At 45.0% G+C, this 26,450-nt stretch overlaps 1 protein-coding gene across 1 annotated transcript; it reads left to right on the forward strand.

The window, feature by feature from the left end:
* Window positions 1–2,209: 2,209 nt before the first annotated feature.
* Window positions 2,210–26,080, forward strand: PLA1A (phospholipase A1 member A). The gene is made up of 11 exons (XM_044920110.1): window positions 2,210–2,361; window positions 8,948–9,149; window positions 10,650–10,827; window positions 11,335–11,443; window positions 12,461–12,562; window positions 15,368–15,457; window positions 17,477–17,644; window positions 19,050–19,139; window positions 24,525–24,582; window positions 24,914–25,078; window positions 25,874–26,080. Exons 1-11 carry the CDS (start codon window positions 2,289–2,291, stop codon window positions 25,962–25,964), a joined length of 1,326 nt encoding a protein of 441 aa, XP_044776045.1. The 5' UTR covers window positions 2,210–2,288; the 3' UTR covers window positions 25,965–26,080.
* The last annotated feature ends 370 nt before the right edge of the window (window positions 26,081–26,450 follow it).

Consider the following 26,450-nt stretch of genomic DNA (forward strand, 5'->3'; position numbering starts at 1 on the left):
ATTTTTTGTGCACTTATTGTATGCCAGACACTGTTCCAAGCACTGAGCACACAGCAGGGAACTCTGAGCACTGGATACTGAACACCCATCCTTGGTCTCTTGCTTGCCTCCTCGTGGGTTTTCGGATCCTTGGCAAATAAAGCCATCTGACTGCACATGACAATGGGGGCCTAAGTGTTATCTCAGATCTGGCCCCTTGCCACTGTCCTCTCCAGACGAGCACAGTCTATCAGATGTACCATGCCTTCCCTTGGCAAATATTGAGCACCAGCTGTGTGGCAGGCACTGCACTAGGCTCTAGGGATACCTCATTGAGCAAAAGAGACCCAAATTTTGTCCTGAGGCTGACATTCTCCTGGGGTAATTGGAGTAACTGGTGTGACGTGCCCACTCTGGAGGTGGTGTCAGTGGCTGTGAAAATGCAGCCTTCAGTCTGCTGCCACAGGGAACCTAATCGATGATGGTCCCAGTTGTCACCTTTCTGGATCTCCCCTCGTCTTTGTGCAGAGACTGACCCCAGCTAGTGACAGAGCAGGATGGAGAGCTAATCCCCAGGTTCATGCATAGAAGACACAGGACTGCGTTAACGAGAAACTTCAGCTTGAGGATTCCCCATTCCCCTTGCCAGAACATTCCAGGAACTGTGAGGAAGTCCAAGACTTTTCAATGTCTTCCTCTTTGCTGCCCGCTCTCCTTCACAGGTGTCTGACCTGCATCTCTGTCTAAGGGCTGTCTCTAACTTCTTTAGCGCCCCTTATTCTTTGCAGATGTTATCACCAGTAAATCTCTTTCACATCTAGTCCCGTCTTGGCATCTCTTCCCCGAGGACCTGGACTACCACCCCTGGCGTGGTCTGTGACAGCAGAACAGCCTTTGGTTGTGCCCTGTTTATTGCCCCTCGCCTTCCTGGTGGCAGCTGCGCTTGAGCAGTGGGATCACGTGCACGAGGGAAAGCCAGGGCTGGCCCTTCCCAAACCATGTATCCTCAGCCTGGCCAGGTCTGGCACAGCCATGCTGACATGCCACCAGTGCCTCTTTGGGGGTTGTTCCTGCCTGGTATGGACACTGGGATTAGCTTGTTCCAATGTTACATGGCCTGGTGCAAGTTACTTAACCTCTCTAGGCCCTAAAGCTATACCCACCTCCCAGAGCTATCATCCGAAACGTTTAGTATTGCCCTGCTGGCAGGTTCCCTGCCCCCTAGCAGCGTGCTACAGTTTCAGGAGTGCTGGGCAAGTACCTTGCCTTCCCCTTGCCCCTGACCTGCCCAGACTAAGCTCTCTGTGGTTTCTGGCACTCCTTCGGGTGGAGAGGCCATGTGGCACACTGGAAACGCCCTGGTTCCAGGCCAGCTCAGCCACTTCTAGCAACAGGGTTTCTATAGGTCACTTTTGTTCTCTACCATTCAGTTTCTGTTTTCACGAATTTAAGAAGGTGAACGTCTCTTTTTAGAGGCTGGGCTTTACTTCTAGCTCCAAGAGTCTATGACAGGATAGTACTCTCAGAGGCAAACTTTGAAGTCTTCTACTCTTTCTGTTAAATGTAACTAGACACATCGGTTCAGTTCTGTTCTAGGCCATGGGGGTTCAAAACTGAAAGGAGGACGCCTGGGTGGCTCCATGGGTTGGGCGTCTGCCTTCGGCTCAGGTCATGGTCCCGGGGTCCTGGGGCTGACCCTTCATCAGGCTCCCTAATCGATGATGGTCCCAGTTGTTGCCTGGCTCCCCATCAGTGGGGAGTCTGTTTCTTCCTCTGCCTCTGCCTCTAACCACTGCCCCCCCCCCCCCCCCGCTCATGTTCTTTCTCGCTCAAGAAAACAAAAACAAAAACTGAAAGGAGAATGAAAGGAGAAAGTCTTTGCCCTCAAGCTGCTCAGAGTCTTCCTAGAGAGACAAACATGTCCACAGATGATTCCAGGACGATGAGGATTTTGTCATCACCTCGAGATGAAAGACTCCTGCCTTGGCTTTTACTAACATTTTGCAATGGGAAGTGGGAGAGGTGCAGGAAATCACTTCCTGTTGATGTTTGGCTCAGAGAGGAAGGACAATGTGTTTCAACATCCCTTGCTTTAAAAAAAGAAAAGAAAAGTGTATTTATTTTCATTGAGAAGAAGAAACCAACTAACTGTGGAGGTTAAACAGATAGGGAGAGTTCATTTTTCTTCTACAGGTCAAGAGGCCAGTTAATGATTAGTGCCACCCAAGCGGGTATTTGGTGTCCAAAACTTTGAGAGGCTGGCTTGTAGGAGTCGGCTTCACCCCAGCTCTGAGACTTGCAGCTCAGCGATGCCCCCAGGTCTCAGGAAAATACAGTTCTGCTCATGGGGACTCCTTTTGTGGCTCAGCATTGGAAGTGCAGGTAATTTGGGGACTCGGCTAATTGGGTGGAATTTCCAAATTAGCTCGGCTAATTTGGGAGGTTCTAGTTCTTAAGCCATCTATTTATGCAGTGTTAACCTTTGGAAGGTCCCCTAAAAGCCCTCTCTTGAGATGAATTTAGAAGAGGGATGAAAAAAACCCTACAATCATAAAGGGACTGATGGTGACCAGGACACTCTCTCAAGCCCCCTAGTTCTTATACTCTTTTCTCTAAAAGCTGCATTAATCCTCTTCACCTGGCACAAGCCAGGATGACTCTAAAAAAATAAGACTTGATTAATTCCAAAATATGATTTACATTCCCCCTATAAATATCCAGTGTACCATTTTCCATGGGGCGCCTGGGGGCTCAGTCGTTAAGCGTCTGCCTTCGGCTCAGGTCATAATCTCAGGGTCCTGGAATCGAGCCCCCTCATCGGGCTCCCCGCTCACTGGGGAGCCTGCTTCTCCCTCTCCAGCTCCCTCTGCTTGTGCTCTCTCTCCCTCTCTCTGTCAAATAAATAAATAAATCTTTAAAAAATTTTTTTTTTTTTTTACTTTTCCAGACTAACAGAGATTTTGGCATTGTGAACGGTAGATGTCCTTGCTAATCCACTGACTCAACTCAAATTTAGGTTTGTCGTCCTTCTTGGTGGGACTATGCTAGCAAGTCCCTGCTAACTGCAGATGACAGGATGACCTTTAGAAAAAACTCCCGCAGGTGCTACTTGCATTCTACCTTTCCCCAGGTAAAAACCCCACCCACCACGCCTGCTGTCTTAATGTAGCAAATCTAAACACTCCTAAACACTCCCGTGGCCTGGAGGTTCTCTGGCTGGTGAAGATCCCTCTCTTCTGAGCACTGGTCCTTCCCCTTGGAAAGCTGCTCCCCGCCCCCAACCCTATTCCCCATAGCAGGCCCCTATTCAGTCGTGTTCACAAGACATTTAATTGTCAGTCCCCAGCTTTAGAATGTGTCAATCCTTCTGTCTGGAGCTGCTCATACCTTTTTGTTGATGTATGTTCTTCACATCTTCCAGGAGGCCTGCTGCAATTCTTCCCTCTCTTGCAACACCTCATGCCTCTCTCAGCACCCCTCCCTGCTCCAAAGTTCAGAGTGCATGAGTGCATTCATCCCCTGCATTAGTGGATGGCTTTTAAAAGGTGCTGCTAGCTTCATGTGTGCTTTCTCTCAAGCACTTATTTGTGTGTGTGTATAGAATGGCCTCCTTATATGTATATAAAATTTGTGTGTTCGTGTGAAATTCTGCCATATGAACACACAGAGCTATCTTGTTACTCTAAATGGCCGTTTATACATGATATACTAGATCTGAAAGGATTTCTGTCTTATGGATTTTTTTTTTTTAAAGATTTTATTTGTTTGACAGAGAGAGACACAGAGAGAGAGGGAACACAAGCAGGGGGAATGGGAGAGGGAGAAGCAGGCTTCCCGCCGAGCAGGGAGCCCGATGCGGGGCTCGATCCCAGGACCCTGGGATCATGGCCTGAGCTGAAGGCAGACGCTTAACGACTGAGCCACCCAGGCGCCCCTGTCTTATGGGTTTTTGATAGATGTGGGAAATACTGCCCTGCAAAGAAGTTGTAGCAATTTATTAGTATGTGAGCATGGCTGTTTCCCTGCCTGTCTGCCGATTAGTATGTGAGCATGGCTGTTTCCCTGCCTGTCTGCCGATAGTTTGTAGTATCAAACGTTTTTCATATTGTCAACTTGATAGAAAAAATAGTCATTACATTGTTGTCTTAATTCTTAGTTCTTATTATGATTTGTGCTTCTGGTGTCTTGTTTAAGCACTCTTACTATAAAGACAATTTTTCATATTTTCTTCTAAGCCCCATGGGCTAGCCCAATCAGACTAAGATCACCAGGAACAAACCCTTTAATCATGGTGTGTTTTTTAATACAATGCTGTTTTATTTTGCCAAAATTTATTTTTATTTTTGTATATACTTATATATATTATTTTGCATGTATGTCCATAAAAAATTATCTATCATTTTCTTGTATTACCCATGTCCTGTTGATTCTAGGATTATTATAACCTCATGAAATAAGTTTTTATTCTATGAACAGTTTATATAAGATAAAGATTACTTGTACTTTAAAGCAGTGGAGTTCTCAGATAAAACCATCTAGCTCTAGTGTACTTTAAGGCCAGAGAAGACTCTTGATTACCAATTTAATGTTTGGATGCTAGTAGTTTTATTTGCGCTTACAATTCCTTCTTGAGTGAGTTTCACTAAATTATATTTTTCTAGAAAATTATCCATTTCTTCAAAGTTTTCCAATGCATTTGGGAATTTTTAAAATATCTTTTTATCTGTGATGTTCTGGTGTTATACTATAATATACCTTTAGATTGATTGATTGATTGATTTATAAAGGTTTATTTATTTATTTGAGAAGGGCACGGCAGAGGGAGAGAGAGAATCCTGAAGCAGACTCCCTGCTGAGTGCAGAGCCTGACGCAGGGCTCCACATGGGGCTCCACTTGGGGCTTAATCCCACAACCCTGAGATCATGACCTGAGCCGAAATTAAGTTGGATGCTTAATTGACTGAGCCACACAGGTGCCCCTGTTTATTTTTTATCTCACTCATTACCCTGAGTGTAATTTTTGATTGGAGAACTCATATATTTTTTCGGTTATGGAAAATTCTTAACAATTATCTTTTCAAAATATTGCTGCTTCTCCTATTCTCTTCCTTTATAGAATAGCTACTAGATAAAAATTGGAACCTCTCCATCTATTGTCTATACTTTTTAACTATACTTTCATATTAAAAGTTTTTTTTACTTCTGGGGCGCCTGGGTGGCTCAGTTGGTTAAACATCCTACTCTTGATTTCCGCTCAGGTTAAGATCTCAGGGTCATGAGATTGAACCCCGCATCAGGCTCTGTGCTGGGCATGGAGTCTGCTTGAGATTCTTCCTCTCCCTCTCCCTCTGTCTCTCCCCCTGCTTGTGCTCTCTCTCTTTCTCTCTCTCTAAAATAAATAAATTTTAAAAAGTTTTTTACTTCTGTACTAAAAATTATAGTATTGATTTCTTTTTTATTTCAATGGTTATCTTTTTCATTTCCAATTTTTGAACTAGTTTTTTCCTATATATCTTATCATCTATGCCTGTTTTTATATCATGATTTCTTATTCTCTGTCTTTATTTTTATCCTTGTAGATTCTCAGCATACTTATTTTAAAGTCGATGTCAAAGGCTTTTTTTTTTTTTTTAAAGATTTTATTTATTTATTTGACAGAGACAGAGACAGTGAGAGCAGGAACACAAGCAGGGGGAGTGGGAGAGGGAGAAGCAGGCTTCCTGCTGAGCCGGGAGCCCGATTTGGGACTCGATCCCAGGACCCTGGGATCATGACCTGAGCCGAAGGCAGTTGCTTAACCAACTGAGCCACCCAGGCGCCCAATGTCAAAGGCTTTTAAAACCTTATTTTACCTGGAATGAATTCATGATTCATTTATTGGCTTTTGACTATCTTTGTAAACATTCGATTTCTGTATATATTTAGGCATTTTGTTTGCAGAATTTTTTAAAGTAAATTCATTATTAAAGTACAGCATATATACAGACAAGTGCACAGATTATTAGTATACAGATTAATGAATTTTCAGAGTGAATTCACCTCTGTAACCATCATCCGGATCAAGAAATAAAACATTACCAGGTTCTTAAAACCCCTTCCGTGTATCCCTTCTTAATCACTGCCACCCCAAAGATAACTATTATATTGACTTCTAACACAATAGATCAGTCTCATTTCAATGTTCAATGAGACGCTTGTGTTTGGCCTCCCCCCCATTCCCTCCCATCACCTCCTCCCCTTCTCATCTTTTTTTTTTTTTTTTGAAGATTTTATTCATTCATTTGAAAGAGAGAACGAGAGAGCAGGGGTGGGGGATGGGCAGAGGGAGAGGGACAAGCACACTCCCCGCTGAGCACAGAGCTTGATCGGAGGACACAGGACGATTATTTCCTGAGCTGAAGTCAGACACTTAACTGACTAGAGCCACCCAGCTGCCTCCCACACCTTCTCATCTTTAGACTCTCTCCTCCAGTTGGGGGCGGGTTGTCTCAGCTCTTATTAGTGAGGCCTTGTTTTTCCATCCTGTCTCCCTAAATAAAGCTATAGCCCCAAGTAAAAGGACTATAGCTATTTTTTTGGTTGTATTGCTTTTGTTTTTAGCTTCCTTTACTAAGTTGGGGATCCCCTCCCCCCACTACCACAGGTGGGCCTGGTGCTGATTTTCCACACCTGACTTGGAGCACTCTAGGACCCCACTTACCTCACAGAGCTGCCTTCTCCCAGACTAGGAACCCAGCACCATCCTGCAATTCTGTTCTTGTTTACAGAGATATAATCTTTATATTTGAGATTGGCTATGTCTTTCTCTCTTCTCTTTTGATATTCATCTACGATTAGTCTTTGGTTGGAGTGGCAGTTGGGGAGAGGGGATATCTGAGCATGATTCACTGTGCCACCTTCCATATTCCCAAGTGATCAAAAGTTTTCTTCTATCATCTGCAAATATTGGTAATTATCTCTCCTCCTTTTCAAAATTTGTAACTTTGATCCCATTTTATTGTCTTGTTTCCCTGGCTAAGACTAGACCTTCCAGGACAATATTTCAGAGAAGCACTGATAGCAGACATTCTCATTTGTTTCCAGTTCTAAATGGAATGCTTCTAATGTTTCACCCATAACTATAGTCATCGCTATAGATTCTTGGTAAACACTTTTTCTTAGGTTAAAAGTGTTGGGTATTAAATTTTATTGTGCTTTTTTCTTCTACATCTATTGAGATGAGCATATATCTTTTTTTTCTTTAATTTTTCATATATGAATTACATTAATACATCTTCTAATGTTAAGCCATCTTTTCATTCCTTGGATTAAACCCTGGCCATGATGTGTGTTTAGTTCTTATTATCCTTGATGGGCTTAGATTTGCTGATAATTAATTCAGGGTTTTTATGTCTCTGTTTAATAGTGAAATTGGCTTTTGTCTTCCTTTCTCCTTCTGTCCTTGCCCAGTTTTGATATTTTGGTTATTTTCATAGAATGAATTTAGATTCTCTCTCCCCTTTTCTATTCACCAGAACAGTGATAAGAATTGACAGATTGGTAGAATTTTTCTGTAAAACTGTTGGGCCCAGTAGAGTTTTTTGATGAAGAGACTGAAAACTACTGTTTCAATTCCCTAATGCTACAGTTTTACATTTGACTTTCTGTTTTTTCTTTCTTGACTAAGTTTCAGTAAGCTATACTTCTCCAGGAAATTGTTGTCCATTTTCTAGGAAGATATCTGTATTTTGAACTTTTGGGTGGGTATAAACATGTTCTTTTATGGTTTTAAAAATCTACTCTATTTATATCCCCTTTTTATTCTCTATATTGTTTACCTGTGACTTCCCTCTTTTTTTCTTACTCTGTCTTATCAAAAGTACATCTAGTTTATTATTCTTTTCAAAGAACTAGCTTTTCATGTTTATTGTCTGTGGCAGACACTATTCTAGGCAGGAGAGTGAACAAAATGGATAAAAATTCCTGCTTTCTTGAAAGAATATCCTAATGTAGGGAAATCAATAAACAATACACTTAATGATAAACTTGTGAATTCCATAGGAGATTAGAAGGGTATGATTTCTATAAAAGGAAATAGATCAGGATGAGGAAGATTGAGAGAACTTGGGTGAGGGGCACAGGAAGGTAACAATTCAAACAAGGTAGTTACCTTTGACAAGCAAAGACTTGAAGGAGAAGAGGGGGGTAGCCACGTTGATGTCTGTGGAAAGACACTCCGGGCAGAAGGGATGACCAGTGCAAACACCCTCTGGGGGTCTAGGACTGTGTAGAGTGAGAAAGACCTGGGAGGACATGGCCAGAACAGATGAAGCAATAGTTGGACAGGCAGAGTGCTCCTGGAGCCCATGGTTTAGACCATTCAGGGCTTCAATCCATTGTTAGAACTTCAGATTTCATTCTGAGGGAAATGCCTTAGAGGCTTTTTTTGCATAGAGGCATGACATTATTTGATTTAATTTTTGGCTTGCAGTTGGCCGTCTACTCCGTGTGTCTTCATGTTGTCTTTCCTCTGTGTCTGTGTCTAAATTTCCTCTTACAAGGACACCAGTCATACTGGATTAGGGCCTACCCTATTGGCTTCATTTTAATATAATAATTTCTATCTCCACATGCAGTCACATTCTGAGGTCCCAGGCATTAGGACTTCAACCTATGGATTGATAGGGGCAACTCAATTTATTTCATAACAATATCCACTTCACCATGCATGGCCTTTAATCTTTTCTGGTTGAGTAATAGTCATATCCTTTTCTGGCATTGTATCTTTAGATATGAAAACTATTCACAGATTTTGGTTACAGAAGTGATGTCTTTAATAAATTAGTCTGAATATTGCACTAGCTGATTTATAATAAATGCTTGTAAGCCCCTGTTTCTTTCTTCCTCTCAAGAATACTTTTCTTCATTCTAAGAACAGATGACCTCACCTTGGATCATTCTTGTTTTTCTTTTTGCTTTTTTCCTCCAGGGGATGCACCTCCTACCCCACAAACAAAGTGCACTAACTTCCAGAACGCTAATCTTCTCCGAGGCACCAATCTCAAAGTCCAGTTTCTCCTCTTCACCCCTTTGGATCCCAGCTGTGGGCAGCTAGTGCAGGAAAGCAGTGACATCCAAAACTCTGGGTTCAATGCTACTCTAGGAACCAAACTACTCATCCATGGATTCAGGTGGGAGTAATCAGCCAATAGAAATATCTCAGCTAGGAACTAGAGAGTGACCATAATGCCATAGGAAGTTAGTGGGGAGCAAGAGGAGAAAGGGATTTACTGACAGTCTCATGTTTCATCTTTCACCTACTGCTGCCTTTGAAGGTGTCTCATATCAACATGAACACACATTGTGTTGCTCATTCCTGTTGGTCATGTACATTACTCCTCTGCTCAGTCTTGTCGACACATTCTCACACAGTAAATATGTATGATCCTGAACAAGTCACCCCAGCACATGGAGCCTTGGTTTCCACATCTGAATAAAAGGGAAGTTGTACAGATGGTCTCAGTGATCCCTTTCTCCCTGAAGCATGGGTTATATGATTCATCTCAGCCAATGAGGTCATAGGCTTTGTGCAATCAGGGTAACAGCATGGTGTTTTTATCCAGAGGTTTATTTCCTCTTCATTTCTTCCCTGGTTTCATGATTTAAGAAACTTCCACTCACAGGTGCTACTTCCATCATCTCCTGAGGTTAACCTTCCTCAGGTGCTAGACACTTCTCTTCTTCAGTTTCTTTGATGCCCTACAGTCCAAATATTGTTGTAATACTGAGTCTTAATTCAACCACCATCCATCCTTCCAACATCTCTCCAGAGCCCATTGGCAAGGCCAGAAAGAGAGGAAGGTTGGTGGGAGGAAAGAAGAAGAGAACGCAGTGAAATAGTAGCAATATCGAGCAACTAGAGATGGGAGCATCCAAGAAAGAGGTGGACACAAAGCCATTGCACAAAGGATCACTATTTCATGGTCTCTGGGTTCTCTCTGCTCCTCAGATCACTGGACTGCAGGGACCCAGCCACATCCCTCCATAGGCATTCTTCCTCACTCTTGTGCCAAAGTCTCTCTTTTATATTCAGCCACTCTCCAAGGCTGAGTGTGTATGCCCAACCCGGAGATAGCCAACAGAGCTGGAGAGAAGCACCTACCATACTTCCTCGCTCATTGAATTAATGAAAGGATGACCGAATGAACAAGTAAATAAAAATATCCCTCAAGGAGAGTGCTTATATTATAGAATGAGAATTAAGATTGCAAATCATAACTCTAAGGTACAAAGCTATCTTTTCTCCCCCATGAGTAACACAAGCAGTGTCAGTATATATGGTTTGTGTAGTATGCACTGCACCAAAATACCCGACTGAGGCCTGGTGGGGCTGAAATCCAACCTGAGTTCTGGGCCCTGGCATGAGGCTGCATCTACTTGGAACAAAAGGCCTTTCTATAATTTACACAAAGGCTCCATATATGCAGGCTGAAGCCCTGGTGACTTTGGGATTATGCTCTCCCTAGGCTCAAAGTGGTGTAAGATATATTGCCCATATACCCCCCTTATTTGTTTTGACCTTTTTCCCCCCTGGGTTTATTCTGTTAATAGAGAGTATCATATTCATTTCCATGACAATGGATATTGGCTTGGCAGATAATTTTCCTATCCTTTCTTGGCCCTCTGTCTAGGGCTTTAGGTACAAAGCCTTCCTGGATTGATAAATTCATTGGCACTCTTCTTCGGGCAGCAAATGCTAATGTGATTGCTGTGGACTGGGTTTATGGTTCTACAGGTGTCTACTTCTCAGCCGTGGAAAATGTGGTTAAGCTGGGACTTGAGATCTCCCGTTTCCTCAGAAAACTTCTGGTAGGTGCTGAAGGGCTTGGGGGTGAGTTTTGGCTGCTTATGAAGGAGAGAGGGGACAAAAAGAAAGAGTCAACACATGAGGAGGAGCTTTAGGGCAGAAGCAGAGCCACCACCCAGTAGCTTGTGGGTCTTCCCTTCTAATCTCCACTTTACCACTTACAGTGTTGACTTTGGGCAAGTTGTTGCCCCACTCGGAGCCTCTGCTTCTCCTCTGTAGAATTGCCGCTGACGTTAGATATGGAATCCCTCAAGAGGAAGTGGCCATGGTCATTACTCACACACTTTGGGCACCAAAGAGAAAGTGAGGCAATCATCAAGGTGGGGTGTCTAGGAAGAGGGAAAGTAATGAATGGGATGAAAATTCTGCCTTTTTCTCCCAAAGAAGGTGTGTGGGGGGATGTCATGCCCAGGGTCCTCTGATTCTGAAGCTTCAGGGAAAAGTGTGACCCTGTGAGGCCAGAGGCTGCTGTGACCCATGTGTAATTCCCTGTAAATGCCCCATTGTAGGTGCTGGGTGTACCGGAGTCTTCAATCCACATCATTGGTGTTAGCCTGGGGGCCCATGTTGGGGGCATGGTGGGACATTTCTACAAAGGCCAGTTAGGACGGATCACAGGTAACAGTATTCTCTGCCCATCCTCCCGAGTTTAGAGATAGAGAGAGAATGCCCTGGAAATGCCTCTGTTCAGGCAAGCAGAGGGGATCTTTGTTCTTATGATTGAATGATCTATTTCCACTAAAATTTATTTATTGTGGCTCTTTTGCGTGAAACGGTATTGTGTTGTTATTGTGTGATCTCTAATGTCAGTGTAAGAAGCCACGTATTTCTTCTGAGCCTCAATTACTACCTCTGTGACGTGAGTTGTAATAGCTCATATTGCCTTGGCCCACTGTGGAAATCACCCTTAGACAATTATGCTAAATACTTGCAAAAGCACTAGGGACTTTATGCTTCAGAAGCTACCCTCAGTCAATAAGGGACTAGAGTTGTGTGGTAAATACCCCCACTTTCCGGCCCTTCAGTAGGACAATTCTGAGTCATGTTCTACAGAGCCTCTCAGAAGGGTGCCAGTGAGATGAGACCCAGTTGCCCAAAGTGATAATACATTCGTTTTTCCAAACTCTGACTCATTTTTCTAATCCCTCACTATACTTTCTCTGATCTACTCCCAAATCAGCTCCTTGTGCTTTAAATCCTTGTCTCAGGGTCTGCTTTTTGGGAAAGAGAGAAAAGGGCATCCAAACTAAGACACAAGGATAGTAATTTTTACTTCACTGTGTTGTTATGAGGACTAGCACAAGGACTGGCAGACAGTAACTGCTCAAAAAATTATAGCTGTTGTGTTGAGTACATGAGGATTAATATTATAGCCCTTGCCAGATGGTTGATGTTATCAAGCTCATTTCAGAGCCAGAGAAGCTGGGTCGTTGAGAGTTAGAGACAACAACATGGGGTTTCCTGGGTACAGTGGTCCTGGGCTGGTCCTCTTGCCCTTGGATCCTTGCTGGAGGACTCTAGGAACTGACCGGGAAGGGCTGCCCCGAGAGGTGTATGGTCCATGAGGGTGTATGGTCCATGAGGGTTGCTGCAGCTGAGAGGAAAGGGGCCTCTGACATCAGTCTGTCCCAGCAGGCCTGGACCCTGCTGGACCGGAGTACACCAAAGCCAGTCTGGAGGAGCGCCTGGATCCTGGAGATGCCCGCTTCGTGGAGGCCATCCACACAGATGCTGACAGTGAGTATGGGGGGTGGGTGACCCTCCTAGGGTAGGGGAATGAGCCCGGCAGGGGCTAGGTAGCCGGTATCTATTTGTGTGGCTCTGGGCAGGTTCCTTCCCTTCTGAGCTTCTGTTGCAGTGAGGAGTTTACCAGTGTCATGTTGATCTCTGATTAATACTAAACCTTGTGATGAGGCTGTGTGGGGGAAGGCATTGCTGCCTGGCGGGCACAGGGGAAAGTCATGCTGTTTTTTCAGGGTGAATGTGCCTGGCCCTGTGGGACAGGCCCCTCTGGGGCAGATACTCAGGCCTGTCAGGACTTCCCTCCTTCCTAGAGAGGAGCCCAGCCCTTCAGGCCAGTGAAGAATGAGAATCCTCCCCTCCAACAGTGACAGGCACAAGAAAGACCCCCAACCCTGAATCCTATGACCAAATTAAGCTATTCTGACCAGCTGGGAAAGGGGGCTGGGCATTCTTCCTCATTTCTACCCTTTATGAAATGCCTAGGAGGTAGCCAGGCCTTGTGCTCAGCATGGCAGTTACAGGAAGAAATAATGCCTATCCCTCACCAGAAGAATGTGCCGTTCAAGTAAGAGGTGTCCAGGTCTCATTCCTTTGGGTCAGAAGCCTTCTTTTATTTATTTATTTTTAAAGATTTTATTTATTTATTTGACAGAGAGAGAGAGAGAATACAAGCGGGGGAGTGGGAGAGGGAGAAGCAGGCTTCCTGCAGAGCAGGGAGCCCGATGTGGGGCTCGATCCCAGGACCCTGGGATCATTACCTGAGCCGAAGGCAGACGCTTAATGACTGAGCCACCCAGACACCCCCAGAAGCCTTCTTTTAGCACCCAACACTCACAGATTCATAATTCTGGAAAAAACCCATGCAGGCATATTATTTAACCCTCTCCTTCATCATCTCACAGATAGGAAAGCAAAGCCCACAGGCCTCTGCCTAGCTGTTGGGTTAACCATGTTAATTATGAAGGTTAACCCCTTCTGTCTCTAAATTTGCTAAATAGGTGACTTATTAGGTCCCCAGTTACCAGAGCGAGGCCTCTCAGTCCCCTTCAAAGTTGGAGCCTCCTCCTAATGTGATGAGAGGGGAAAAAAAAAAGCATTCCATTTTGTCTAACCAATTTTTATTGAGCTACATAGTCAGCATTGAGAATAGTGCAAGGCACAAGGCATTGAAGAAGGTCCCCACCCATGTAGAAATATAGACGAATTGAGCAGGCATTCATTCATTACTTCCTTCAATAAATATTAGGTACTCACATGTGACAGGCATGGTGCTGGTATTGGGGATATAGCAGAAAAAAAAAACACAGGCAAAGTCCCTGCTGTAAGTTGTAGAGCTTACAGACAGATAAGCAGACATAATTACACACTGTGAGTACCATGACTGAGGAGGTGGGGCAGAGGGTGATTTGGGTGAGGGAGCCACTTCAGGTAGGGTTACTGAGGAAAATCTGTCCAAGGTGAGTATTTGCAGGTGAGAATGAACCAGCCCTGGGTAGATCTGGGAGAACATTCGAGGTGGAAAGAGCAGTCAGAAGCAAAGCCTGGACATGGGTGGGGACAGCAAAGAAAACCACATGGTTAGAGGGCAGGGAGTGAGGCAGGAGAAGAAGGAGGGGGACCAGGCTGGCCATAGTGAGGAGTTTACATTTTATTCTGTAGTTGGTGAGAACAGGGAGGTATTAGGTTTTCCTGTAAAGATGATTGCAACTGCTGTGCAGAGAATCAGCTGCAGGGGACACTAAGGGAGCCTGGAGGCTCATTAGAGGGTGTTTGCAGTAGTGGTCTGGGTGGGAGATGGGGGCAGTAGAGACATAGAGAAGAGGTGGGGGCGGTAGAGACGTAGAGAAGTAGAAAGATTTGAAATATATTTTGGAGGTAGAGCTGACCAGACAGGTGACGGGCTAAGTGTAGGGAATGAGGGAAAGGGAGGAAGCAAGGATAACTTCTAGGTCCTTGGCTAACCCCTGGAGAGATGCCATTAAACAAATAACATACAACCAATCACTTACAGTAGTGATAGATGTGGGAAGGGGAAAGGTGTTATGAAGAGGAAAGTTGGGGTCTTTGGCAGCTGGTTCGGACCCAGTCTCAGGGGTCAGATATGGTCAGAAATGAGAGCTACACGCTACAGTCTTTCTTTCTTTCTTTTTTTTTTTTTTTAAGATTTTATTTATTTATTTGACAGAGACACAGCGAGACAGGGAACACAAGCAGGGGGAGTGGGAGAGGGAGAAGCAGTCTCCCAAGGAGCAGGGAGCCCGATGCGGGGCTCGATCCCAGGACCCTGGGACCATGACCTGAGCTGAAGGCAGACGCTTAACGGCTGAGCCACCCAGGCACCCTCACGCTACAGTCTTTCAAACTAGCCAGGTTTCTGCTCCGTCAAGACAGCACAAAAATATGAGGGGCACTGTGGAAATGTGGCCCCAAATATATATCTACCTGAACTATAGCTCCAAACAAAATAAATACTTGTTCAACGAGGACATTTACCAGGCTTATAAGATTTAGTGATTTATCAGAACTGATTGATGTTAAGGGGTATTTTTCTTGATTTTATTAGACAAATATGAATATCTGTTCATGGCTTTACTCTTCTTGGCTGCCTTTCAGTGTAGAAAACAGAGGGCATGCTCTGCTGTGTCCCAGCATTGAGGAGTGAGGTGGGCACCCAATGGGCACACAGAGTGGGTGGGCTCCCAAAGTCAGAGTTCAGGCTCTGCTGCCAGGGGACCCTGCTGTGGGGCCCAGAAAATATGCCCCTGCAGTCCGAAACAATGGGGTTCTGCCTCCTTTCAGATTTGGGTATCCGGATTCCTGTTGGACATGTGGACTACTTTGTCAATGGAGTCCAAGACCAACCCGGCTGTCCCACCTTCATTCATGCAGGTCAGAAAACCAGAGAGAGTTGGGGTTTGGCTGCCCCGGAGGCTGGAATTCACCAACAGCCAGTGTAGACCACAGGAAGTCTTTCTTCTAGTGTCCTTTGCTATTCCCCATAATGCCTTTCCTGCACTTATTGAATGCATGTCTTTAGGAGCCTGGGGAATTTTGGGAGAGGAGGGCCCAAAATGAAAAGCTTGCACCATACTTTTGCTGGCCTCCCCACTTCTTAGGTCCTGCAGTGATATATCATCACTTAAGCCAATAAACTCTATTCTTCCTGGGCCCTGCTCTGTGGCATGGTCCACACTAGCTACATCCCTGGCAAGAGCCTAGTTGTGGCAGAAGTAGAATGCCCAAAGCTGGCTAGCTGAAGGATCAATCCACAGATGACCATTTCCCCAAACTTATTAAATTTGGCAGTTCTCCAAAACTGTTTCAAGTTAATCATCTTGAGTACATTCAATGAATATACATTTCTTCTTTTCTAAATACACAATTGATGCTTGAACAGCATGAGTTTGAACTGCACAGGTCCACTTATACATGGATTTTTTTTGATAAATACAGTAGAGCACTATAAATATATTTTCTCTTTATGATTTTTAACATTTTCTTTTATCCAGCTTACTTTACTGTAAGAATACAGTATAGAATACATATAACATACAAAATATGTGTTAATCAACAGTTTATGTTATCAGTAAGGCTTCCTGTCAACAGTAGGCTATTAATAATTAAGTTTTGGGGGAGTGAAAAGTTATATATGGATTTTCAATCGCATGGGAGGTTCCCCTTTGTTCAAGGGTCAGTTGTAGTCTCCTGGAATGTTCTTTTTGAATACATTCTTCTTAGCATTATTTTAAATAACATTAAATTTGTCAAAAGGTAAGGATCAAGGTTTGTTTAGTCTTTTTTTATTTTTCTTATGAATATAGCCAACCTATCAGCATTTCTTATGAGAATTTTATCCTGATTTCTGTTTACTTTGTTTTTAGTCTTTTCCTGCTTTACCAAATTTTTGACATTTTAAGGGCTCTTTTGACAATTTTATTGAATAACCACTCATCTAATTTACCAAATTTATTGATTTTCCAAAAACATGTTTCTTTTTCACAATTTATAGATTTTCTAGGATTTTTTATCAGATGAGATAGTTTGGATTTAATGACCTTTGAATATTTCTGTGGCATTTTAGTTGGCCACTTGTCATTTTTCTTCATAACACAATTTGAGAAGGGTTTTGTTTGTGTCCCCCAGCTCCCTGTTGCAGCTGGAAGGAGCTTGCCCATAGAGTGTCCCAAACATGGGGGAAGGCAGGTTAATACAAGCTCGGACTTGGTTGCTGGTCCCAGAGTGGGGTTCCCAAGGTGATGGGAGAATCTGAAGACCCCAGAACCCTAGAGCTGTGGCTCACTATAGACCTATTAGCCCAGCCAATTCATCCAATGTGAGTTACTTCAAATTTTTATACAGTAAACAATAACAAGAAAACCAGGTTTTTATTAAATTGGGACATTTGGCAAATTCAGTGAATCAGTCATTTGGCCAGGTGAACTCGAAGCACATTGGCTTTCAGAGACTTACCATGAACTGCTGCTGACTCCCTTGATTGTCTCATCAGTAGGTTGGGTATCATGAGGTTGTAAAAAATTGGATTGTGTAGGTGATGATGAAGAAGGTAAAATGTGCAAACAGATACTCATTGTGAGAAGTGGGTCAGGATCACCAATTCCCAGTAAGCTCCTATTTTCCAAAAGAGAATTTGCATGATCATGGAAGATAGGTCTCAAATTAAACAATTTTTTTGATAGATTAAGCTTAGGTATCTCAGGAAAATTCAAAAGAAGAGGGAGAATATAGTAGCCATGTCCATTAACATTTTAAAATGTGGCTCAGGAGTCTCATCCCATGTATTTATAGCCTGCTAGAATATAAAATTCAATAGAATTACAATAAGTAGCATGAAGGGATTTTCATTTGTCTTAAACTAAAGCCTTGGTTGTGTTTCCCCCCCCCCCACAGGCTACAGTTACCTGATCTGTGATCACATGAGGGCTGTGCACCTCTACATCAGTGCCCTGGAGAATTCCTGTCCACTCGTGGCCTTTCCCTGTGTCAACTACAAGGCCTTTCTTGCTGGACAATGTCTGGATTGTTTTAACCCTTTTCTGCTTTCCTGCCCAAGAATTGGTAAATGCCACCCCTTTGGCTTCCTTTGACAATTTGGGGAAAGTTCAAGTCTTGCTAGTTGTTACCTCTGTAAGTCCTGATTTCTTATGATCAACAAGTCTATCCACCCGGAGTAAGGAAATTCACTGATTAGGTGTTCAGCCTGTTCCCACCTGGAAGAAGGCATTTGGCCTTCCACGTCCCACTCCTCACCCTCTGTCCTGCAGCCTGATGCCATACTTGCTCGGCACACACCCTTCACACACAGCCCCTCATCTGCAAGTCCAGACTCGGGACGCTTTAGAAACATTGGTATAGCCCAGAGCCTCTGCCCCCACTGTAAGACCAGATGCTTGCCCTAGGTCTTTCTAGCTAGGCCAGCCATTCTCCAACTCCTGATAGACTCTAAATCAGGGTGTTGTGTGGGGAATCCCCAAGAATGGCACCCATGGCCCACTTCAGAGGTGTGAGGCTGTGGTGGCCATGTGCCAACTGGAGGCCTGCCTCATTACTAGTTGGGTTGGGCACATTCCTGGATGTTCCAGGCCAGTCTGGGGAGAAGGACTTGGGAAAGGCTGAGGGATCTGGCCTCAACTTACTCTCTGCAGGTCATTGCTGAGAACATCCTAGGGTTCTCCAAGATGATGGATTTCAGGAAGAACTCTGGGAAATATAAATGGTTCCTTCCCCTCCCTCATTTTCTCACTCTCACCCCCGGCTGCCACTCAGAACTGTGGCAGCCTGGCATTCCTTATGAAACGGATACCAGCTTGACAAAATGTTCAAGTAGATGTAGCTTCCCACAATAAAGCAAATCAACATTACTTCCGACTCGGTAGGCATATGCCACAATGTCCCCCAGGTGTGATGGACCTGCTGATATAAACAGCCACCTCACACTATCTGCCAGTGTCACCTCTCACCACACTTTCCCTGGCTCTGAACACCCCAGGGATGCTAACTACTTGTACTTCCAAGAATATTTCGTTTCTTCACCCTGTGTGTCTCTGTCTGAACTGTACTTGCTGCTTGGAGTGCCCTTCCCTGACTTGTCAACTGCTATTCTTCAGGTCAAACGCTTCCCTGTGCTTTGTCTGCACAGGATATAAATGCCATCCAAACAACTCTCTTATAGATTATTTTGCCAATTGGAGACATAATTTCAAATTTCTGATAAATACCTCTTGGAATGGGCCAGATGATTTGAAGAATGTACTTCCTGTTTACTTCCTGTTTATCCTTGGCTGGACTGGGTTGCAGGTACCCTGGGACTCACCATAGGGCATGGCATAGAATGGGCATACAGTGTGGGTGTTTGTAGAATGAACGAGTGCATGAATGAATCAAAACGTGCTTGGGTGCCATGGGACACTGCATTGGCGTCCTCAGGGCTCTGCTGTCTTTGTCTTTGCCTCTCTGCTTCCAGGGCTGATGGAACAAAGTGGTGTCAAGATAGAGCCGCTTCCTAAGGAAGTGAAAGTCTTCCTCTTGACCACTGCCCGGGCTCCGTACTGTGGTGAGTTGGGGGAAAGACGTGTAGCTCAGCTCTGCTAGTGTGCTGTCCCGCAGAGTCCAGGGCTCTGGCTTGGGCTGTGTCTAGCACAGCATGGTGGCTGAGGCGGGAGGTGAAAGACTGGGGCAAAGATGTCATCGGAGGGGGTTGGGGGGCAGCAGCTACTGGTCTTAGATCCTGAACTTTCGGAGCTAGTCCAACCCATTGCTCTGCTGCAGATGAGGACTTAGGGACATCTTACTGTCTATATACTTCTCCTTGTCCCTCCCCAACTCCCTCCAGTGTGGGTTCTCTGTAGTGTGGTATTTGGGAGGGCCCTCTGGCTCCCTCCTTCCTGCATACTTTTTTACCCCCTCCTTGATGCTCATCTTATGCGTCTCCCACCCTGGCAGCCCTCTTAGGTCAGGGTCTCTGAAGAATATTGAACCTTGCCCTCTGCCCTCCTTCCCCTACACATACATATTTCAATTCTTCACTGTTGCTTCTAACCAAGGCATTTCACTGAAGCGAAGATGCTAGTAAAAGATGTTAAATGTGAGAGGAAAGTATGTCTTAGAATCTATGAAATCCGTCCCAGGTTGGAGCATCATCTTTTCCTGTGCTATTTGCATCTTAAGTAGATGGACTATACTTCCTTTTTTATGCTTGTTATCCTGGGATCTCATCTGGTTTATTGTGGGTACAGGACAAAAGTATGCTGGTTAGGATCATAAATTATATGGCCATGCTAATTCTAACTGATTTTCAGATCAGCTTATGTCTGGTTGGTGGAGGGATCTTAGTGACCCTTCCTTCCTTGAACCAGAACTCCTGGTGCCGTGTGATATGGAGCCCAAAGCTCAGATTGTGGTCACATAAACGTGGATTTGAATCTCAGCTTCTGCACTTCCGAGATGTGTGATCAGGAGAATCTGACTTAACCTTTCTGAACCTCTACATCCGTATGTAGAAAATGGGAGCAATAACAGTACCTACTTCAAAGAATGAACTGTGAGGATAGAATAAAATAGTATACAGGAAGTTGCTAGCACAGTGACCAGAACTTGATAAGTAATAGAATTCCTTTCCCTTTATCAGCCAGAGAATTGGAGGAGACTGGATGTGGGTGTTTATCATGCTAGAGAGAATTCCTGGCTACCTCTTAGGAACAAGTGGGTTACAAGAGTCAACTGTGGGCTTCTCACATATATCCACTCATTTGACAACCCAACTCTGAGTTAGGTGTGAGGACGGGGAGGCTCTGAGATACGAAGCCTTGTGCCCGAGGCTACACAGTGAGGTGGAAAAGGCAGCATTCAACTCCAGGTCTTCTGACTCCCAGATCTGTTCTCTCTCCATGCCACCACCCACTTCCACTCTGGCCTCTTTGCCTCCGCTTCTGAGAGCGAATCTGCTCTTTACGGCCGTGTTTCTTGGTTACTCCTCTGTCCTCACCGCCCCCTCCAGAGGTCAGCTTGAGGGAGGATGCTTTGTCCAGTGGCAGAGGCGGTGAGGCCAGGACCAGAGCCTGGGGCACACTTGAGGTTAGAGGCCTTTTAAGGTTTCTGCGGAGGCAGATCCATGGAGCCACCATTTTTGTGACTGTTTCCTATTTGTGGTGAGACACCCTCTCTGTGGCCCAGAAGCATGACCCTGTCTGTTCACCAACCTCAGAGAGGCACAGAAGGAAACAAGCCAGCATGGATACCTGCTTGTGTGCGTGCTCTGAGCCTTGCAGTTCTGAGCTTTTTGTTCTCAGCATTGCAGCTGGGACCCTCCTCTACCTGGAGGGGCGGGCCGTCCACCTGGCAGTTCAGGGGGCACGAGCAGCCCGTAGCTGCCCCCCTCTCACCCACCCCCCATGGCACCACGGCACTGGGCTCCCCTTGCCTGGCTCGCTTGGCCCGTCGGGGCCACAGCAGTGTTCAGTGGTCACCCTTGACTCCTGCCAGGCATGCACCTGCTGGGCAGAGAAGCCCTCTCCAAATAACAATTTTTCTAACAATATTACTTTCCCCTTGTAGGACGTTTCCCATGAAGCGCTTTCTCCCCATTACCTCATTTCATCCTTGCCATGTTCTGTGAGGTAATGTCAAGCGTTATTGTTTACAGATGAAGGAACCAGGACATAGAGAGGTTTGGTAACTTAGGGCAAGGGACAGAGTGAGGAAGCAGGGCTGGGCCTTGGATTCGAGTCTCCTGGATCTCTTCCCTTCCAGGGCTCTGTGTGCTGCTTCCCATGTCTCAGTCCTGCACAGATTGGTTCCCACCCACCCAACATTAGTAGACCCGACCCTCCCCGGGCTTCCAGATACTGTAGAGAGAAGCAGAATCTTAGGAAACTTTCTTGATGAGGTGAGACCTGCTGATAAAGGAAGGAGTGGTGTAATATATCAAACTCAGCCTAGAGAATGAAATTCCTAAAGCTTACATAGTTTAACTTTTATTCCACATTGCAGTTACCCACTCCAGTTCAGCCCTTGCCCATCACCATAACAATCTGCATCCCCTAGCAAACAACTGAGAGAGAGACAGAAGGGGCATGGCACTGGATGTTTTCCTCTGCGGAGGAGAAACATACGGTGCTTTCTTTCTTTCCTGTGGGTTCCTGGCTTCTTAGCACCTGTCAATGAGTCTTGTTACCAGCCCCATGAGCCCAGATGGATCACAGCACTCCTCCAGCTTAGTGCCAAGTCTACCTAAATCCACTTGATGTCCCTCCAGTAACTGCCTGTTAAACATGACAAATGAAAAAGTACAAGTAGGGCAGAGGTGAGGGATTGCCTCTCCAGCTGTGTCCGGATCACCAGAGACGTCTGTGAAAATGCCCCAAGACCGAAGATACTGCACAGTGCGGCCAGCTGGGCCTTCCCCTTAATAAGGAAAGGACAGATGTTAAAGAAGCTGTAATTCTTCTTAACCTCTCTTGCCAGAGAGATAGCCGGTCCCGGGGGTATCACCGCGAGCCGGGCTCCTCGTCCAGGCTGTGTCAATGACACCAGCTTTGAAAGCCCCAGGATTCGTGCTGCCTGGGAGGGTGGCGCTGTCATAGAGGCTGCACAGACGGGGAAACAGTCATCTCCTACACACAAGCAGAAGTAATGGGATGTCTCAACGGGTGGTGAGAACATGAGAATTGGGTCCCTGATAGGAAACATTATCCAGGAATCCAGGAAGGGGGCATCAGGGATGTCAGCAAGTAGGAGGATATTAGCCACTAGCCCAGGGAGGGCTGACCAGAGCCTGGGGAGCACCCACTCCTGGAAAGTGGAGGTGGTACTGGGTGAGTGACTAGAACTGAATCACAGACAGAGGGTCAGTTAGCAAATGAGTACAAGGTGAGGCCAGCACGGCTTGAGGCCATCTGGTGCTAATCCCTAGAACCAGGCTGAGCATTTCCCTCCCTTGTGGGGTTACATTTGGGCCTAGCAGCTGGCAGGACCAGGCTTGAGGTGGGAAGACAGAGAACTTCAACTATAGGGAGGCTCAAGCCTGGCAAGGGAGAGGAACTCAGCAGCAGGGGTCCTTGTCTCTTTAAAAAACAACTGGTAATGGGGCACCACCCTGCCCTAGGCTTGCGGGGTGGGTGTCTTTATGATAATCATCTGTGACCAAAAAAGAATAACCAGCCCTTAAAAAGGAAGTAAGCCATTGAAGGTGTTATCAATAGAGATGTTAAAAGGATTTAAGTTCCCTGGTTAGCTTTCTATAAAAGACCAACCCTAAAGGCCCTCTGGAGGCTGCAGCATTAGACATTAATTGTACTGTCAGGGAAGACAAATTTCTGCTGAGAGAAGCACACTTCTGGACTCCCAAACACCCTGCCACCAACCAGGGCTCCAGCTGACACAGGCCACAGAGAGAGGGATGGCAGGCAGTCAGGATCCCAACACAGATCTTCAGGTGCCCACGTGAGTCTTGCAGATTATAGCTGAATAATTTTCATTAGATCAGTTCGAGGCCGTGTTATTTCCATCAGGTGTCTTCATCACCTCTCTGTGTTTTGGTAGATGAGCCAACACTGGCTGGAGTCAAGATAATGACACACAGCTAGCTGCTGATTAGAATTACCTGGAGAGCGTTAACTACCACTGACCGCCCCTCCCAACTCCCCCCCTCCCAGGCCAATTACAGCAGAGTCTCTGGGCATAGCCTCAACCACTACACCTTTAAAAGCTCCCTGGGTGATTGGAATGGATACCCACAGATTCTTTCTTCCTTCTCCCAAAAGCTGTTTGCGTTTTAATCTTTTGTGGAAGATTCAGAACATGGTTATCTTCAATTCCTTCGTTTGTTTGTTTGTTTTTTTTTTTTTTCCTTTTTGCAGAATAGAAATTGAAAAAAAGGAGGGGGGTTTATGTGTGGTCTTTCCTTACTTTCTATAGCTTTGCAAAACCCCAAGATTTCCTTCTAATTAGAAAATTTACCCAAACCAAGTCCTTAGGTTGTTGCGGAAAAATAAAAATCAGACAGGTGAGAAACCAAGTGATTCTCAGAGAAGTAGGAGAACTCAGGTTTATTTTACGCGTACGGACCCAAACGAGTTTGCACTCAAAATTAGGGGCCCGGGGCAGCGGCGTTATAGAGTGTTTTATAGGGGAGTGCAGGGGGTCAGGTTCCAAGGGCTGTGCTGGCTGCTGGTAGGTGGGTTTAAACTGGGGGGGGGTGGGAGCTGCTTTAGGCGGGAACAGCAGTGTAGGAAGGCTGTGGTGGGAAGCCTGTTGACAGAGGCAGAAATGGCTGGTTATCTCTTGCTCTACCAACAGAGCTAGTAACTTTCTATCTACTAGGGCCTGTGGGCCTGGGCCTGCTCTGGGTAATTTTCCTCTTCAAGATCACTCACAGCATCCTTCATACCCTGCTAGTTTGCAAGCTCTTCTATCCATTCAGCTTCTTATAAGGAAAAATCTTTTTTTTTTCCCCCTCTTATATATTTCAAAACACTTCTAAAATTAAAAAACAAAAATAAACCAGGAACAGCTTCTAAAGTCATATAGAATCTTCCTCAAAAGAAAAAAACAAACTATATGACTAACCTTGGGTTGTTAAAAAGTACGCAAAGAAGACATTTTTATCACCCCACAGAGGCCAGAAAGGAAAGGGAAACCATGTGGTTGAGCCATGCGCCCCCTCTTCGATGATACCCAACGCCCACGTGCAAAGGCGAAAGCCCCGTCCCCCTGCTCTCCTCCTTTTTCTCCAGGCCCCACTGCTTCTGAGCCCGGAGAGGCCCCGGGCAGGGGCTAGCACGTGGGAGAGCTGGAGATTAGACCTAGGGCGTGTGACTCCAAAGCCACACAGTTGGGAAGAGAGGAAACCTGGGTACCACACCAGCTCTGTCTGGTTTCAAGATCCGTTTTTTGTTTGTTTTTTCCCCATCCACACATTCATACTCAGTCTAAAATACAGTAGTCTACACAAAATTTATGGAACTGAATGCCCTAAAAGAGGGCTGTACTTCCAGTAGGTAGACCTGAAAGTGAAGATCTTCTCCAATTAGGAATCTAAGAAACACAGACTTTTTTCCCAGATATGAAAATCTAAGAGCTACTATTTTGCTGCCATGTCCACTTGTTTGCTTTCAAAAATCAACAACTATTTTCTGAACCCATGTTTAAAGCTGTGAGTATGTGCACAGAGGGGCTGGTGAGTGTGATACAAAGGATGGTAGTCCCCACCTTCAAGGAGTTCTTTTGTGCATGACAGCTAACCCACACTACCAGCAGCGCCCTGTAGGAACCAAGGGGGAAGCAAAGGCCAAATGTGCTTGGGTAAACTAATTTCCCTTTCCCTTGCAGACCTAGACAGGAACTCCAGGGGAAAGGAGTCATAGCTCACGCCACCCCTCAGTGCCAGATAAACCAAGTGAAACTCAAGTTTCACTCTTCCCACCGAGTTTGGAGAAAAGACTGGACCACCATTGTTGGGAAGTTCTGTACTGCTCCTTTGCCGGTCAATGACAAGTAAGCCCAAAATCCACCCTACTCCACCCCACTCCACCCGACCCCGATACACCCACAAGGACCAATCCTGACCTTAGATGTGACATTTGCTGAGGTGCAATCTCATCACAGTGGTGAGCTTCCTCAATGAAGAGATGACAAAGACCCAGGGTTTTCTTGAATTTCCTCTGGTGCCATCTTGGGTTGGAGGTGTTAGAAAGCCAAAGAGGGTGGAGAATAGCTGGGGTGTGGGTGAGGAACAGAGAGATCTGGCACACACCTCCACCACTTTCTCCACAGCCAGGTACTCCCTGGATTCTTCCAGACTTAATTGTTTTCTTTAACTCTTTAAAAAAATCATTTAAATTATTTTCAGGTGTATAATTTAGTAGTCTTAAGTACATCCATCCTGTTGTACAATGATTACCACTTTCAATTTCCCATTCCCACTTCAATATAAGAAACTTCATTTTATCTGATATACAGCTGGATAATTTTATATATAAATATACAGTCTGTTTTATATATGTCTTATTTAGTTTCTACATATGATTTCATTGGAGTAAAGCTTTCTAATTGCACAGCCTGGTCATATTCACAGGTGTGGATCCACCTGTGCCTCTAGCAGGGATTTATACTAGTCTTACCCCTCTGGGCACGTGGAGGGCAGGAGTAGTAGACTCCTCTAATGGACGATTGTAGACTGCTTCCACCTGACACCATGGAACCACGAGAGCACACGACTCCTAGCCCTCTCTCCTGACCAATCAGGAACCTGCCCTGAGCGTATACCTTCTTGTTGCTCTTCTTTTGCAGCAAAGAGATGGTCTGCTTACCTGAGCCATTGACCTTACAAGCAAGTGTGACTGTTTCTTTTGACCTGAAAATAACGTGTGTAATAGTATAAGCCTGGACAGGATACATCTCCCTGGACTTCAGAGGAGGTTGGGTAGCTATGTTCAACTTATTCTAGGCCATTACTACTAGAAGGAAGGCAAAACTCTTGATTATTTCCCTCATAGTTATCCACTTTAGAAGGGAGAGATAACTCATCTAACGGAGCTTTGTCTCTATTACCAATTTGAACCGCCTTACAAAAATGCCATTTCAGCTTTACTATTCATATTTAACTGCAATTGCCCCATATCCTTGAATATCTGTATCTAGGATTCAATAGAAACATTCACAGGAAAAATGCTTTTTAAAAAAAAAATAATAAAACACCATGGAATATCTGAATGATTTGTTTTATTGGAATGGAATTCTGTTATGTACAAAAATGTGATTGTCTATAGATTGGAGAAAACAATGGATGCTGAATTCTCTGTACTAAAATAGCAATTGAAAAGAAGTTCTTGGAACAAGAGAGGGGATGGAGGGCAGGGAGGAAGAT

This window comes from Neomonachus schauinslandi, chromosome 1 (genome assembly GCF_002201575.2).
Source record: "Neomonachus schauinslandi chromosome 1, ASM220157v2, whole genome shotgun sequence".
In the NCBI taxonomy this organism is placed as follows: domain Eukaryota; kingdom Metazoa; phylum Chordata; class Mammalia; order Carnivora; family Phocidae; genus Neomonachus; species Neomonachus schauinslandi.

Coding starts and splice junctions, on each gene's coding strand:
- PLA1A (XM_044920110.1), top strand. CDS start 2,289: ATGCCCCCAGGTCTCAGGAAAATACAGTTCTGCTCATGGGGACTCCTT. Junction 2,362..8,947: donor GCTCAGCATTGGAAGTGCAG/GTAATTTGGGGA, acceptor TTTTTCCTCCAG/GGGATGCACCTCCTACCCCA. Junction 9,150..10,649: donor CTACTCATCCATGGATTCAG/GTGGGAGTAATC, acceptor CCCTCTGTCTAG/GGCTTTAGGTACAAAGCCTT.